General features: G+C 36.5%; 1 protein-coding gene across 3 annotated transcripts in view; it reads right to left on the minus strand.

The window, feature by feature from the left end:
- Window positions 1-18,631, minus strand: part of prkcz (protein kinase C, zeta) — a 111,051-nt gene that overhangs the window by 37,094 nt on the left and 55,326 nt on the right. For all 3 annotated transcript variants that reach the window (XM_081348879.1, XM_081348881.1, XM_081348880.1), the window contains 2 exons: window positions 11,070-11,155; window positions 973-1,104 (listed from right to left, as the gene is read on the minus strand). In XM_081348879.1, coding sequence (XP_081205005.1) covers window positions 973-1,104; window positions 11,070-11,155 — 218 coding nt within the window. The remainder of the gene's footprint in view (window positions 1-972; window positions 1,105-11,069; window positions 11,156-18,631) is intronic.

Below are 18,631 nucleotides of genomic sequence, written 5' to 3' on the forward strand. Positions count from 1 at the left end.
GATATTTGGCCGAGATACAACCATTTGAAAATCTGGAATCTGAGGGTGCAAAAAAATCGAAACATTGGGAAAATCGCCTTTAAAATTGTCCATTTATGTTCGCGATTTTGCTGCATTCACTCACAAAAATAAATGTTTTATATATTTACGATAATTTTGACCCATACATTGTATTGTTGGCTATTGCCACAAATATACCCGTGCGACTTATGACTGGTTTTATGATCCAGGGTCACATATAGCAATGTTTCCAATTCTATTACAAAGGACATTTTTTAACCAGATAGATAGATAGATAGTTAAGTATTCTCAGTCAAAACTCAAGACCATAAATGTGTAACAGCGAAATGATGACAAACTTTTGAGAGAAAGATAGAGAGAGAGAAATAACTATAACGAAAAATGAGGATAAAGTCAGACTGTAAAGCTCATCAGTTTTGGGTTCTGTTCGAAAAACATCGGATGTAGGAAATCAGAGGTCTGATGTCTTCTGTCACGTAAATAAATCAGGAGTACAATGTTGAATTTCATACTGAATTTCTGACATGCAGAAACCCCTGTGGAAACAGAAGGTGGTGTTGTGAAGATGTTTGATGTTTAATGTTACAGTTTTTCAGTCTATGATTTCGACATTCTAAGTAAGCACAGAATCAGGTCAATTCAATACTGACAAAGGCAGTGTTATCATCTGACAAATTCCACAAGGGCTATCTTGAAACACTGTTTAAAAATCCAACAACACTCTTGAGAAGTGACAAGAGAGGCAAACTCTTTTTTAAATGGTCAATAAAACATTACAATGAAACAGTAGAGGATGTGCTTGAATGAAATGACGAACGCAAGAAAAATGTTTTTACATTTTGCAAGTCAATTTTTTCACTTCTTTATGCTTTCAAGTCTGACTTTTGAATTAAGACTCAGAGTGACATCCGACAGATGATGAATATTTTTAGAGCTGACTAAAAGACTCACCATATGCCTTTGACAGGTCAGTGAGACGAGCTTGTGACAGCGTTTATGGACCAGAAGCTTGCAGTTGATACACTTGTATCCCTGACGCCCCAGTCCCCATATCCTCTCGCTGCAGTGGCCACAGTACGCTTTCTGAGAGAGACACAGACACACACGACTACTGAAGTTAGACTATCGTTATCTGTGATCAGTTTAGCAAGTCGAAACACTTCATGAATGAGTTAATCTGTTAACAACAAACTTAAGTGAACTGGGAAAGAAAAGGGATGTCTTACAGATATCACATGAGTAGATGGCACACATGAGCTGAGTAATGAATTCTGAATTCAAATTAAGTTGAAATAAAGCATGGTGACGTGAATACACTACTGTTCAAAAGTTTGGGGATTTAATAAAAAAAAAATAAAAAATATCCAGCAAGGATTCATAAATTGATTAAATATTTCACTTTTTTTTCTCTACTCATTAAATAATTCTGTTCTTGAAAGAAAGTTGATAGTTCTAGAAAGTTGTAACAGTGTTCCCACAAAAAATATTAAGCAGCACGATTGTTTTACACATTGATAATAATATTAAATGTTTCTTGAGCACAAATCAGCATATTAGAATGATTCCTCAATGATCATGTGACACTGAAGACTGGAGGAATTCAGCTTTGCCATCACAGGAATAAAATATATTAAAATAGAAAACAGTTATTCTAAACTGCAATAATATTTCACAGTATTACCATTTTTTATTGCATTTTTGATCAAATAAATGCAGCTTTGGTGAGCATAAACATTGGAACTGTAAAAGATCAACAATTTCTTAAAGGACGTTGATCAGACAAATATCCCAAATCATTGTATCAATGTATTATTTACATTTTATGTATTGCTAAACACATTCTAGATGACACACGCTCAGCATCTGTACATACTTAAAGCCTAGCTAATGATTTCAACAGATTTTGGTTTAAAATCCAAGCTTGGCAGATCAGAGGACTCTGCTGACTGCTGTAACCAACAATAAGGTTTCAAAAGAACACACCCACACCTGCTCACACACATGCCCTGTGAGTCATAAATAAATGAAAATATCTTTAGCTCAGTTTGTTGTGAGGTTCTCCATCTGTCTGCCGGTGAGAGAAAATGAGCAAGAGACTGAGAGGGACACAATGTTACAGTTTAAAAAAATGCTATATAAAAGCATGATAGAGATATAGTAAATAATACCAGTCAAAACTGTGGAATGATTTGCAAACTAAATACAGAAAAGGAGGACATGGGAAAGACCAAGAAAGATGCTAGGCACAAGTCTTCTGTGCATGTGATATGCAAAGCGTCCACCAGGGGGCTCTAACAGCAGGACTTCAGTGCTACATGTAGCATAATCCTATTAAAATATGCTAATCTTTCATTAACGGGCATGCTCTTCCACTGACAGTTTCCACTCTCTGCCATAGCTGATAACTGAGCATCATCTGGTTTAACGGACCTTCAACAAACCCTCAGAGAAGGACTCAGTGGATATAAGATGCTCTTCTTGTCAGTGCTTGACGTTTCCTCCGTGTTCCTCGACTCTATTTCACAGCTCTGTGAGCATGTCATGATCCCTGTGCTGCCGGTGAGGTTTTAGACAAACACTTTCTCACCGTCTAAGGAGATGTTCACCTGCTGCAGTGATTTCTCTGTATCTTTGAAGCCTCCACCCCTGATGAATGACCTACATTTTCTCGGCGCTCTCTGTCAGGTGCTCAGTTTATGTAACTGGGGTTAAACGTTCGGAAATCAGGGCTTGAAAGTAGCACACATCATCTAAAGCTTGAAGCTGGCACCGGGAAATTAGCCTGGTTCTACCAGACTCTCGTACATTTCATTTGTACAGAGAGTCTGGACTCATTGACAAGCGTTAACTTCCTTGTAGGCGGGTACTCTGTTGAAGTTTAAAACTATTGGATCTGCCCAGAGTCACTCTGGATCTGCCATAACCAATCGCTAACCTTTGGTCGTGAAGTAACCCTACAACTCAAACTAGCGCACGACCTCAACGTCATCGTTCTCAGCCACTCCCTCTGTTCGCTGATTGGACCGCCAAAAAAATGATCGGAGAAAACCAAAGAATACACCACAATCCCAGACGTAGTACTGAAGGGAAATAAAATTGAGCAGAAGTACGCAGGAGGGCGGAGCCAGGCTACCGGGAAATACACATTCCTTATGATTAGGGATGGGAATAATAAAGAGTTGAACCGTTCTGGTTCATCAATGATTCCATTAACAATTATTTTAGTACATGAAAGGAATAAATATTAGTGGAGAAAAAAGATATGCAATTCCATTCCCAAATGATGACATTATATGTCCAACTATTATTGTGTTTTTACAGACTTTTAAATGACTTTAATGTGTTTTAGAGGTACTATTTTTTTAATAGTACGTGCAAAATGTATAATGTGTATAATGTTAACATAACCTTGTCAAAGTAACAAGTCAGTCAAAATGATTTACAGTTAGTTGTAAGCTATGTTTGATTCACTAAAAAGAACCAGCTCATAAGAGTCATTCATTCTCTAATTGGACTACACTGGTTGTGTTGTATGTGTCTGATTCACTAAAAAGAAGAGATAAGAGTCAGTCATTCTCTAACCAGACCAGACTGGTTGCCCTGTATGTGTCTGATTCACTCAAAAGATCCTGCCCATAAGAGTCATTTGTTCAGGAATCAGAGTATACTGATTGCATTGCATGTATTTGATTCACTAAAAATAACCGGCTCACAAGAGTCATTCATTGTGAAACCAAACTTCACTGATCACGTTGCGTCCGTTTCACTAAAAAAGGACCGGATCATTAAAAGAGTTAGAAGAGTGATTTGAGAAAAAGAGTGTTTTGCGCTGTAGATTCAGTAGTGTTGGTAAATAGCAGTGTAGGAAACACTGTCAGAATATTTTAGTATGCTGATCTGTCCATGGAAGAATGCACAAACAAAAACTGTTAACAAAACCAAATTAGTTTGCGGAGCAGCGACTTATCTGAAATCCAGCCGCTTATCAAGACCTAATCTTTTGCTTTTTGTTGAACTAGCACAAAAGACTTCCTGTGTTTTGACAGGGAATGAAAAACAGAGAAAGAAGTATTAAATTTCCCAACGCGTCTGTTTTATTTCTGACCAAAATCTCAGGATCTTCCTCAAGGACGACTCGAAGGCAGCACCATCAGCAGGAAATGATCAAAGAACAACATCATGAATTCACCTGAAGCTATATCGTTATTCTTAGAAATCTGTGCAATCTTTCATATAAACATCTTTCTTCTCTCCCCCTTTCGCATCTGAATCCCAGCACAGCTTCCACCCCATGGACTTTTTGAACATATCGAGCCAGCGCTGCTAAGCAAACACAGTGCCAGAGAAACAATGTGTATCTGCACCCATTTAAAACACATCAAGCCTGCACGTATCGGGCTTTCATTCAGGACAGTGGATTAAACTTTAAACCCAACCAATTGTCCCCAACAAAAAGCAAACATTTAACACAGCTGAGCGAAAGGGGCCTTCAGGGCCGAGCGTGTGCACCACGTATCCCAGATACAGCAGGAATATCATGGGAATGTAAGGGAAGACTCTCTACTCTCTAAAGACTTGAAAATACTACTACTGCCACTGATGACTGAATACAGCTACTGAATAAGCCTTTGTTTGTGTTGTTGTGATTATTAAGCTGAAAAAAAGGAAATAGATTGAGAAAAGCAGCAAAAACATTGTTCAGTATTCAAAATAATGTATATGATCAGCATGTTTACATACCAACCTATATGAGTGTTGCGGTGTGGGTGTTGTTAATCTTTAATCTCTTCAATATGCGAAGAGTTTAGCCAATCACGACAGAAGTAATCTGCATAAAAAGGTATACAGCCTGTTTAACTCTTAATGTCAGAGAAAAGTTGGAAAATAGTCTTGATTTAATAGATTAATTACAACTGTTCTTGGTGTAAAAGCTCTTAACTAAAATTATAATTGGACTTCGGAAAAGAAAAGAGGATTGATATGAATTTGGCATCTTAAAATCTGAAGTATAAGTGGGTAATGTCCCAAATGACAAAAGACCAGCTTATTTCTAGCCTTTTTCAATTTCACTTTCAATAAAGCAGTTTTTGAATTAAGTTTGTCAATCTATTAAAATGTTTAAATTAATTAATTACATAATATGCAGACTTACTGCAATTCACAAATATCAATATTTGCTAAGCTCATTTAAAGAAAGTGGTACATTATTTTGTTGCCATAATGAATTAATCATATTAAACTAACACATTAAATTGACAGATCAGTTGTCGCAAATGAAGACAAGAGAACATTTCTAGCCTTTATCAATTTTCACTTTCAATAAAGCTGTTTTTGAATAAAGGTTGTCAATCGATTAACTTTTAAAAATAAATTAATAACATAATATGCAGATTAATTAAGTGAACAAATCGCAATTAAGCAAATATATCCATATTTTATAAAACATAAATGCAAAAAAGTCAATAAGTAAATCAAACAGAAAAATCAATAAATACATTTAAAAGAAATATGATAATTCATTATTGTGGCAAGTATAGTATAGTCAAGTATAAATGAGCAAATATACAAAAAGTGCATGGTCAATATATATTGTTTCCATATTCATCATACAAAATTAACACACTAATTGGACAACACTAATCTGAATCATTTATAAGTATGTCATATAGAGCAGGAGATGGAAAATGACGAGAGACATGAAATTTAATGCAAAACTTTTAACCCAGCAGAAGAATATCAGTCTTCTTTTTGCAGCTCACTATTTTTTTATGAGGAGCAGGAAAAAGCACCAAGAGAGGATCAAATGTTTATGTCAGACACTTTCACATGTGCACCCACCCTCCCACACACACACACATACACATACACACACACATAGCCCTCCTTGCCTGCCTCTGTATTTTTCACTTCCTCTCCTCCTAATCCTCCCCCTTTCTCTCTCTTTTGTAGCGAGGGAATAAAACATGTCTAATTCAAAGTCATCCATGTCGTTTAGTTTCTAAAACACACACACTCCTGAGCCATACGTGGGACACTGACAATAATTACAAGGACCTGAGGCTCTTCGGAGTGACATCATCTGTGAATCATCCGCATGCATATGAGCGCTGCCCTATCGGCCCAAAAACGCCCATGTAGATAGCACACACACTCTGATCACACACACACTAATCACAATCTTAGATACATGCTCAGATCTCAAAACAAATGGACTGGGGCTCATCAACCTGAGTTCAAGTTTGAAAGGAATGCAAAGCATGCTTGACAGAACTGGCACAGAACAAGGACAAATCCTGAGAAAGACATTTACATTGAAAAGCAGTGACAGAAAACAAACACAAGCAAGTAAAAATAGTGTTTTTGCTCACATAGGAGAACACCGTGTAACTGCTTCAGCAGGAAAAAATGTAAGGATGAGAAAAAGCATGGGAGAAAGACACGGGGTGTGATTTCATTCTGTTCCCTCACGACTTGGCAAACGCTCCACAGCATCCTTACAGCACAGCAGAGCTGGATCAGACTCACCATGAGGATTCACCCGAGATGCCTTACAAATGATTCAACCGGGATGGATTTCTGAGTGCTGGATGAAATAGATTTCCATTTACCATGTGCTCCATGGAGTTAATTTGATAGGGATTTTGGCCACCATCCCTTAAACGACTACACACAGAATGCAATGGAGGCAAAAAGTACAATCTGTCCAATGAAGCAGAACATGCCTTAAACTAATGAAGGGACTGAACACTGAAGTTGTTGGTATATTTGATAGTTAGGTCCTAATATTTATACATTAACAGTTACGTACCACAAACGCAACACCTGCCGCCTCCATCACAACGGCTACAGATGCCACTTGCGCTTTTTATGACATCATAATATAATCTCTATGAATATGAATACGGACTCAAGTTTTAAGAATATCTGCTCCTCTTTACATTTATATTAAAATGTAGAATATGGCTCCTTTAAATAGTTATTATTGGTGTCTGAAGGTGATGGTTAAGTGTTAAGTGTTTGTTATCTCTGCCGATGGTGATGAAAATACAGGTCAGTCGGCTAAGAGATGAAAGAAACCCAGGCTCAGATTTTATCGACCGTGCCCTCAGAAGAGCCGAGATGAGTGAAGTGCCTGGAAATGATCTCAGCGCATTACCACACACACACACACACACACACTATTAAAACACTCACCATTAAAACAGTGCTATGACTGTCTAGAGTTTGTGCATGTCAATATCCATCACTTAATGCGAGTCATTTGAAAGAGGCACTTTGTTTTCTTACCTGTTAAGGAAGGACATGCTAACAGCAGAGTTCAGACAAGGTCAGTCGGTCTTTCGTAGCATGAGCAAACCTTTTAAACATTCGCAATCTAATATCCACAGAAAAGATCAAGCCCTATGACACTCTCCCTTAAAAACAATATCAAAAAGATTAAAAAAAACACTACAAAAACACTAGATGTGAAGAATTACGACCATATCTCCATTTCTGTAACCGCTCAATTTCAGTTTGCTTAGTTTTAGGGGCCGTTTCTTTTATTACAAGTACCCGATGTCTAATTAGGCTCTCAAGCTCCACCGCTCAGTCTGATACACCACAGACGCCACACCTGCCACCTTCATCGCCTCGGCAACAGATGCCAATTTCCTTATTTATGACATCATAAATTAATCTCTGTGAACTGCAGACTCAAATTTAAGGGAAATCTCCTCCTCTTTTCATTTTCAGACACAACACACGCGATCAAAGAGCCAAAACAACATGGACAAGCGGAAATAATCTCAGCAAACTGCACAAGTCTTGGGTCGTTCCGCCACATTACAGGAAAATAAACTTCTAGAAGTCGAAAGAGGCTTTGAAATGCATCCGTGTTGTTTGTGAGAAGGACGTGACATGATTATTCTATCACACATATGATAGATGAAAAGCACATGGAAACAGTGAGAAAAAAAAGTAATGGGTTAAACTCAATCTATTATACAGCCTGTAAATTGATTTGTTACAGATTTTACATGTCCTGTCTGCCCAAAGGGAGCTGCGAACTAAGAGACAAAGATAGATCCAGAGGTGCTGATGGGAGAGAGGGACGGAACGAGTCAGATCCTTAAAAGAAGGACAGAGAGAGGGAAAAACATGACCCACTTCTGCTCTGTCCCTTGTTTCTATGGAGAATGAGGAGAGAGTGGAAAAGTAGCAGGAGGGCAGAATGTGTTCTCAGAGAGATAGAGATGCGCCGACAGGAAGTTGTTGAATGGACTCTGAAAACTAGCTAACTACTTATTGACTACCATTAAAAAAAAAAAAATAAGTGAAATAGGTATCATGAAACGTTAAATTATTGAAATTTTTAGTATGCTACATTACTGTCAGAAGACTTTACATTGCATGTGGTAGGCAATGCATCTAGTTATCATCTTATGAATAAAAAATTAATAATAATGTAATTATAATATTTTTGTAAATATGTATTAAACTATCACGTTATCAAATGTTATTCAGATATTGAAAAAGAAAAAAATAACACTTATTTTTGTTTTTTATATAATGTTTATTTATATAATGTTAATCAAATAAGAAAATGTTATCAAATAATGATTAGAAAATATATATTAACAATAGATGCTGGAAACACTGGAAACGGAAGGTCTGACCATGCAATGCGCGTTTTGGCAAATTTTAAATGTATTATAATTTCATATAATTATATATATATATATATATATATATATATATATATATATATATATATATATATATATATATATATATATATATATATATATATATACACACACACACATATATATATATATACTGTATGTATATATATATAGTAAAAATGTCTATATAAACAAATATGATATAATATTGAAATATAAAAAAATTGTAAGAACATTCAGAACATTATTTTTAAAATGTTATATAAAAATAATAAAATATAAATCAAAGAATTTTATCAATTCAGGATTTAAATAAGAGATTCTTCCATATATTCAATTCATACAGAAAATGTGCACACAGTATAGAGTACATATAGTATGCTGTTCGGAACAATGTTTTTGTAATTCCGTTTGGTGTCGCTAGTAGCGCAGAAATTATGCAGTGTATCTTTAAACAGCCACCATTAGCTTGGTTAAAAGTGTTTTACACTCATGGACTCAAATAGATGTCTGCAGAGCTTTGCCCCGTCAGGAGTCTGACATTAGAGCTTTTCAGGAAATCTGAAAAATTAGACTCTACTCTAGACATGATTTTGGAAGAACTGCTTATCTTGATGATGTCATCCTGCAGTTTAGCCATATTGCTCATAATGTGGTCAAACATTGATCCCCTTGTTAAAGAGACATGAGAAGAGTACTTTACGCACATTACCATGACACACACCTGCTGTGCTGAGAAGGAGTTTTCCGAGGGCACTGTGTTCATCATGTGTCTCTCTAAGCCTTTCTCTTTTTGTTTTCTTCTTATCCTCTATCTCTGCCAAGGGCCATTGAAACATCTCCAAGAAAAGGGACATTTCAGTGTTCGCAAAAATAGCACAAGCGAAAATGAACAATGTCCCTCTCCCGTCTCTCCCCGGTCTTCATTCCTCCCTCTCTCTCTTCTATCACTCTCTCTTGTATTGTTTTGGTGTTCTTTTTTGTCTGGCACATGTTCTGCTCAGTAGAAGAATGAAGACTACTGGAGGAAGAGGTCTGCATTAACATAACAAACCCTCAAGGGATGATATCTGATTAAAGGCAGGGCATCGCTGCATAAAAGAGACAATCGCACTCAAGAGCCTCAGTCTATCTCTCCCTTCCCTTCCTATCGGCTTTCTATCAGTCAGTATGATAAACAATTCACTTAAGCACTAGATTGGGGTTGGAGTGGGAGAACTGGGGCTTAAACCAAACACTTTTCAAGCAGACCACTACACCAAACCACCAAAAAAAGATAAAAAGGATAACACCAAAACCTTTCAACAGCTCCAGATAATTACTGATGGTTTAAGAGTCAGATACTTTTTGTAACAGTTACTACTACAGTTTAATATGCTAACAGTTGCTACTTCACCAACTTATCAGCAGTCACTAGTAAATCTACAGATTTGTAACAGCTGTAGATATTCATCATAACAGTCAATACTATGCACTAAATATGCTTACAGTCACTACAACTGCTAACATGCTAACAGTTAGCTAAATGCTAACGGTCGCTATTAGGGCTACTTAATCATTCAATAATTTATTCAGGAACAAAAAAAAGTCATTTAAAGAGAAGGGTTAGACAATAAAAATATATTTGCTATTATTATTAAATAATTAAAAACACACTACCATTCAAAAGTTTGGTTAGGTATGTTTTTAAAATGAGTCTCTTATGTTCAGCTCTTATGTGCCGTAGAAACGCAACATTTTCAAATATTATTAATATTTAAAATAAATGTTTTCTCTTTAATATATTTTAAAATGTAATTTATTTCTGTGCCTGCAAAGATGAACTCAGCGTCACATGATCCTTCAGGAATTATTCCAATTCGCTGATTTGGTGCTCACGTAACATTCCTTATTATTATCAATGTTGAAAACCGTTGCACACTTAATGTTTTTTCAGGATTCTTTGATTGAAAGTTTAAAAGAACAGTATTTATTTGAAATAGATTTCTTTTGTATCATTATAAATGTCTTTACTGTCACTTTTGATCAAATTAATGCATCTATGCTGAATAAAAGTATTAAAAAAAATTACAGTAGAGTACTTTTATTAAAATTTCAAAATAGTTTCACAGATTGTTTTTAAAAAACTCGTCTACAGTTGTTGCTTACTGCAGCTACAGACATTATCGCAACAGTCTACTTGCCCATTTTCAAGTGTACGACATCCACATCTCAAACATAAACAACTCTAAAAACCTCAAAAATGTGTTCGCTATTTGCCATAAACAAGATCTATCATGAAATTTACTCATCCTAACAAACAGAAGAAAGTGGGTTATACACATTAAGAATCCAATAAGATGTCATCATTCAAGCTGGAGAGAACTAGAGACTGTAACTCACCCTGTTAAAGCGCTTGGCCTGGAAGAGGTGTCCGTTCACCCGGTACAGCTTCCTCCATCGTCTAGCTCCACGGCGATAGATCGATTCTAGGAGAGAGAGGAAATGGTTGTATAGGAGCAACATCGAGACTCGAGGAATGAAAAACAAATCAATCCCAGCACGGAACGAGGGAAGAGAACGAGAGACAGAAGAAGGGAGATGGACAGAGGTGTGGCTGGTCTTGACCCCGAGTGAATGTGGACGAATTTCAACTGCGACTGGATGAAAACATCCCCACTCAAAAGCAACGGGAAACAGCTATCCCTCCCCTCTCTCTTGCTCTCTTTCATTGCTTCAGTGTCTCCATCTGACCCACCCTCCTCTTCTCACTCTCTCGTTTCTCTTCTCTTTTCGATCTGTAATTCCCTGCAGCATCACTTTGGTCACATGTTAACTGTCTGATGTAAAAGTGACAAGCATCTAGATTGACCTAAATAGGTTCAACCACAATGAGACTTTGATCTGCTGTATCTCTGGGGTTTTGTCTTTATGTCTCACCACCTTGACAACATGAACGATTACCTTTATGAAAGGTTTTTGAGTTTATATGTACACACATAGACCAAAATACTGGCTGCAACTGAATTCACATAATATAAACCATAAACAGTATATGCAAAACTAAGATTCATGTGTCCAAAATATTGAGTTGAAATAGTATGCCAAATTCCACTGTCCATACATTCAATGAAAGTCAATAGGGTCCAACCCTGAGACATTTTCAATATTTTTCTGTTCCACAGAAGAAATAAATGACAGAATTTAAATTTTGGAGTGAAATATCCCTTTAAGTATCATATTTAGTAGATGAATTGCTGCTTATAAATGAAAACAATGTGGACATAACCAACATTTTTAATGGTATTTATCACTAAATATACAAATGATATTGCTCTTTTAAAGAGTTTAAATACCATTTAGTCTCTCTCACTGTCCATACAATGAAAGTCGATGAGGTCCAAAACAAGACTGGACACTATTGACTTTCAATGTATGGGCAAATAAAACAGACATTTTCAATCTTTTACTGTTCAACAGAAGAAAGTAAGTCATACATGTTTAGAATGACATAAGGGTGGAGCAGCTGTTATTGTCTAAAAAAGTATCACCTTTAGTGACAATGATGTTGACAAAACTAAATTATCAATGGAATTTATCACTGAGGACACAATGATATTGCACAAATAATGGCATTTAAACCCTGAAAGTCCCATATTGTCCTCGCTAGTGACCCACAGGTACCTCAGATACCCCAATATCTCTCTATGTCACGCTCTTATCTAATGTTTCAGTTAAGTTGGCAGACCTTTTTTTCCAAGCATAAGTGAGAGGCTGAGAATTGTGCTCGAGCCCTGGAGATTTGCCATGTCTGCTGCCGTTTCATGTTTCTGCCCTCAACTGCAGCTCAGTTATGTAAAACCGATAAATATTGAAATATTGTCGAAACTTTCAAGTGTCAGCCACTAATGAGCACCGGAGGAGATTCAAAGGCCTGGGACGCTTGTGTGTATGTAAGAGAGAGATCTAAGTAAAATGAGAAATTGAAAGTCTGTGTTAAGCCTTCAGAAACTACTGTGTGGCATAAAGCAAAAGCAGTGCTTGAATATTAAAGGGGTGGTTGATTATGATTTCACTTTTCTAACTTTAGTTAGTGTGTAATGTTGCTGTTTGAGCATAACAACATCTGTAAAGAAACAACACTCAAAGTTCAAAGCAAAGGGAAATATTTGCTTTTAAAGAAATCATTTTTTAAGGACTACAACAAACGGCAGGTAGGGACTACACGACATTCCTCCCGGGTAAGTGACATCACTAACCCTAAAATTTACATAAACCTGGCACACAATTCATAGATTAACATGGCAGAATATGCTAATCAATGACTAGAAGATAATAAGTTACCTAAATTCATCAACTAACCATTCAGAAATGTCCAGTTGCATTCTATATGTTGTCACTTCTTCTTGAGGCTCTCCATCTTTGTCCAACTCTGGTTTGAACATAAAAGGCTAAAAGTTTTTGAAAATTTCAGTGCTTGTCTTTGTGAGGTAAAAGGACACAAGCTGTTGAAACTCTGAAACTCCGCCCTTTTTGCCGGGAGCAGCAGCTCATTTGCATTTAAAGGGACATACACAAAAACTATGCGTTTCTGCTCACCCTCAAAAAGTGACAATTTTAACATGCTATATTGTGGGGTATTTTGAGCTAAAACTTCACATACACACCCTGGGGACATCAAATACTTATTTTACATCTTGTGAAAAGGGCATTATACCACTCCTTTAAAACATAACACCAATAACAATATATATTCAGCTTTGGAGTGTACTAAACCTAAAATGTCAGTGTGAAATGAACACTCATCGCATATAAACACACCACACGCATCCAGACATTCAAAGTCTCGCTTGCATCAAAACTACACAACATGAATAATTTATTAATAGAACATGATAAAGCTGAAACTCACACAGTCTTCCAGAGGAATAACTGATGCTCCAACAGAACAGTTAGACATGAGGAGAGGAGCACATTTTTAAACTTTAACATCAAACCCCATGAGGCCAGAAAAAAAAAATCTGTATTTTTTTTCTTGTGTGGATTACATAAAGAAAAGCTTGCTAAATTATATGATTTCTTGAAATATAATTCATAATTTACTAATACTATTTCTTACTGATCATATCATGGATCACATTAACATGATGTTGAAAATTCCTAAAGAATCATGCTCTTGTCATTGGTCAGAAATAAATGATGACCCCGCCCCAAAATCACACCATTGGTTGAGCCAAAGTTGCTGTTATCGGGCTGGTCAAACAAACAGAGCAATGTTTTGATGGGACCACAGAGCAACAGTGTTTACACTTGTTGGGGAAATCAACCTTTAATTAATGGCTTAATTACCTTTGTATGCATATTAAGCTATTATTACATTTTAAGCTGAGAAAGGATTAAAAACAATGTCAAATTTCACCATTTTGAAGTGACATGCCAGGTTAAAGGTACAATAAAACACTACAATTAGTACTGATATTTAAATATCAATTAATAGTCAGCATCTTGGTGTGCCTTGACAGTTCGTGCGATAGTAAAGCTGATTTTTATTATTATTATTATTATTATTTTCAAAGGTGAAATCAGTTTTGCTACTTTAAATTTGTGTGGAAACCATCATACATTTTTGTCAGGATATTGTAATGAATAAAAAGTTCAAAAGAACAGCATTTATTTGAAAAAGAAATCTTTTGTAGCATTATGAATGTCTCATCAAAATTTAAATATTATAAATAAATATATATATTGACCCCAAACTTTTGAACGGTGGTATTTCTTAAAGGCATAGTAGCAAAAATACCCTTTTAACCCTATTAACTATGGCTGTGTCGGAAATCGCCCCCTATACCTTAGGGCACTATTTGAGGGGACAGCCATTTTTAGTGGTGTCTGAAACCATAGTGGACATTATCGAGTGCACTTATTCAACCCCACAATGCACTACAATAATGTGTGTACAACCGGCTAGAGAATACCCATAATGCAATGTGAGAGTCGCACGCCGAATGAATTCCCACGTCTGACCAGAAGATGGCGCTCGCAGCTGAATCCTCCATCCATGCATTTTCTAAACCGCTGATCCAATGTGGCTACGTGTAACATCACACAGGTATAAATTCCTTTTTAATTGATTATTAAATTGTTTAATTACAGTTTATACATGTTAGTTTCCATGACAGAGTTCAAGATAAATCTTCTCATTACTGGAGCTGCAAGTTTGTTAAGTTTCAAATAATTATTAAACCGCAAGCACAAATTATGCAAAAGCAGCAGGTATTGCAGTGCACTCAGTGCCCGTATTCACTCGCTTGTTTTCATTCACTCCCTCAAATGAACTATATTAGTGGACTCATGTAGGGAATAGTGAATGAGGGTATAAGGGGCAATTTCGCACACAGCGCTTGACTAATAATGGACGCCAGGTGAAAAATGAAATGCTACAGAAGTATATAACATAGCACCCTTAAATGAATATATTTCTTAGTGCAAGTTATTATACTCTACCTTCTTCCAGCAAACAAAACAATTCACAATGTTCCTCTCCTTCATCAAACCAGTGGCAGACTTCAACAGAACTACAAATGATCATCCCCCTCACAGAGCACAATAACAGCTGCTCAGGAAACAGCTACGTGACATGTTTGCTATCATAGCCATCCAGATGGGCACCGAAACACCTGTTCTTCAACCTGCTAGGCAGCATGTGTAGGTCTAAAGCCCTGCCCGACATCTTGGCACAGGAATTGGCCACATAACAGAACTTAATTTCAAATTTTCGAAGATTAAAATCATGTATTTTGTTATGAACTACCTCAAGGAAGTCCCTCTTCTCAATCCCACAATCCTCACTGACTGTCACAGTCATAAATGGTCTCATAAGGTCCCATAAACCAAAGCAACTGTAAATGTAAACATGACTCTGACTTGCACTGGAAAACTTGGCATGGCAGGGTGGTTGGCTGCCACATCTTCCATGACATGTTAGTGATTTTGAGTCACAATGATGCATTCAAGTGATTCAGTCATGAAGGAGCTGCATTTAAAGGCTCTTTCCTGCTTGACAGAGCTCTTTTAGTAGAGCTGATACAAATCGCCTGGAAACGGCCTGGTTGAGGGTGCGGCAGGCACAAATTCAATTTTTCCATCATCGCCATGGCAACACACACTCTCTCCTGTGCCATACGTGCCAGATGCCAGCGGCTCCGTGGACGTGAGAGCCGGCGAACACTCAAGCAAACACACCACATGCAATATACACTGAACAGCCAGCAGCGGCTACAACAAAAACACAAAGCAGTTTGCCAAATGTCGTGCAACAAAATGCATCACTGACAACACTGTGAAGTGCAAAAACAGGCATCAAAGGAGGAACATCAAAAATAAGAACTAGAAGCTCTACTTTTAAAACTAGAAGCTGCTCTGAGCTCCATTAAATCAGAGCAGTGTCTCTCTCTGTTATATAATCAGGGTGGTTTGTAGATATTTGCATCATAAGCACACTTTTTTTCATTCCCTGTAGCTCAACTGGAAAAGCACGCTGTTAATAAAGCCAAGGTCAATGTTTGAGTTGCAGGGAACACATTAATTGACTAGGCAGCTTGGAATAAAAGCATCTACCAGATGCAGAAATCATTTCTCAGTAGGAAAAAAAGCTTACACAAAAGCTGTATAACTGAGCATTCTCTCTTCTCTTTCTGTTTTAAAGGAGCTGGATCTACGCATGTCAATCTGAAAGTGTTTGATCTTGCAAAACACTCGCAGGCCTCAGACAGCATCAAATCATCAAAAACAAATGCTAGATGACTCTTCTGAACAGACTGAATTAAGGCCGACCTAACACGGTACAGTAGCAAACAAAAATGTCTTCAAATTCAAATATTTCTTTTTTGATTAATTGCTTTTTTCAGTATGCTAAATTATTGATATGCTAAAACTGACCATTTTATAAATGCAAAAATAATACCAGCATAACACAGAACAAATATAGTGTTTACCAAATTATCATGTGACAGATGTATTTACAGCAAAATACATAAACACACGCATGTATAAACTGGTTATTTCCCCATAGCATTATTTTTTAATTAAATTACAATTTTAGATTTTGTACAATGTTTTTGAAAGAAGTCTCTCACGCTCATCAAGCATGCATATATTTGATGAAAAAACTGCAATATTGTGCAATATTATTACAAATTAAAATGTATTTCTGTGATGCAAAGCTGAATTTTCATTAGCCATTACTTCAGTCTTTAGTGTCACATGATCCTGGAATCATTGTAACATGCTGATATATTATCAATGTTGGAAACAGTGTGTGTATGTGCGCGTGTGTGTGTGTGAGAGAAATTGAGGGGCTAATTAAAAAGACAGAGCCGAGGTCTTTAGCGCTGCCATCGCTGAGATCTATCTCTAATCTTATTAACTTCACCCCTACAGGGAGAAACCAAGAGAAATCACACTGTGCTGTTGCCATAGTTACCCAACACTTTTTTTTTTGTCATTATTTCTAACATTTGACCACAGAAAAGAAAGAGAAAGAGTATTCCGTGTCCACAACCAACATCTCTTAGGCTGGATGTCATGTGACCATATCATCAACGTATTTACCAGTTCTTCCTGGGTTAAAAAGAACAGAGATTTTTTTTTAGTTTCTCAAGCTATTGTATGGCTTCTGACAACTTAACTATAGAGCGCTAGTCATATGAACAGCATTTATGGTGCTTTTTTGTGTTTATGTAGGCTATGTGAAAAAAACTTTATTTTTGTGTACTATATACACTCTTTAAATAAAGGTTCCAAAAGGGGATTTTCACAGCGATGCTATAGAGATGAACCACCTTTGGTTCCCTAAAGAAATCTCAGTAAACAGTTCTTGAAAAAACATAAAAAAAAAATAAAAAATAAGAACCGTTGGAAACACTTTACAATAAGGTTTCATTAGTTATACTTTGGTTAACATGAACTAAGAATTAACAATACTTCATGTATTAATCCTACTTAATGTTAATTTTCAACATTTACAATACATTATTAAAATTAAATGTTGTATTTGTTAACTTTAGTTAATGCACTGTGAACTAACATAGACAAAGATGAACAAATACTGTCACAAATGTTGACAAATTGTTAGTTCATGTTAGTTAACTCCTGTTAACTAATGAGACCTTATTGTAAAGTGTTACCAAACCGTTTTTCACTATAAAGAACCACAGGCTCAACTCCCTCTTACTTTCATTCGCTCCTACGAGTCTACATCCCCACCAGAAGCCTACGATCGGTCAATGAGTGACGGCTCATGGTATCATCACAGAGAGCCACAAAATCACTCTCCAGAACATTCTCATTGACGGTTCCATGCTGGTGGAATGATCTCCCCACCCTCATCCGGAATGCAGAATCCCTGACAACATTCAAAAGACAGCTGAAAACTCATCTCTTCCGTGAGCACTTAACCTCATAAAAAAATAATAATAATAATAATTCTTTCCTTTTCTTTTAATCCTCCCTTGTCTGGCTTATGCTACTCTGAGCAATGCCTGAACTTTGTATCTTGAGCACTTCTTGCGTTGTTTTTGCCTCTTCGCGATGACTCACTTAATTTAGTCCTCATTTGTAAGTCGCTTTGGACAAAGGCGTCTGCTAAATGACTAAATGTAAATGTTTTGTGCAATGGAAAGGTCCCGTTGATGTTAAAGGAACCATTGGATACCAATAAAGAACCTTAAAGGGATAGTTCACCCAAAAATTAAAATTCTGTCATCATTTACTCACCCTCAAGTTGTTCTAAACCTGTATGAATTTCTTTGTTCTGCTGAACATTAAAGAAGACATTTTGAAGAATATGGGTAACCAAACAGTTGTGGGGCATATGCTTAAAAGACTATGGAAAAATACAATGTAACTCAATGGGGTCCATCAACTCTTTTATTACCAACATTCTTCAAAATATCTTCCTTTATGTT

This window comes from Scardinius erythrophthalmus (genome assembly GCF_964197995.2).
Source record: "Scardinius erythrophthalmus genome assembly, chromosome: 20".
Taxonomy (NCBI): Eukaryota; Metazoa; Chordata; class Actinopteri; order Cypriniformes; family Leuciscidae; genus Scardinius; species Scardinius erythrophthalmus.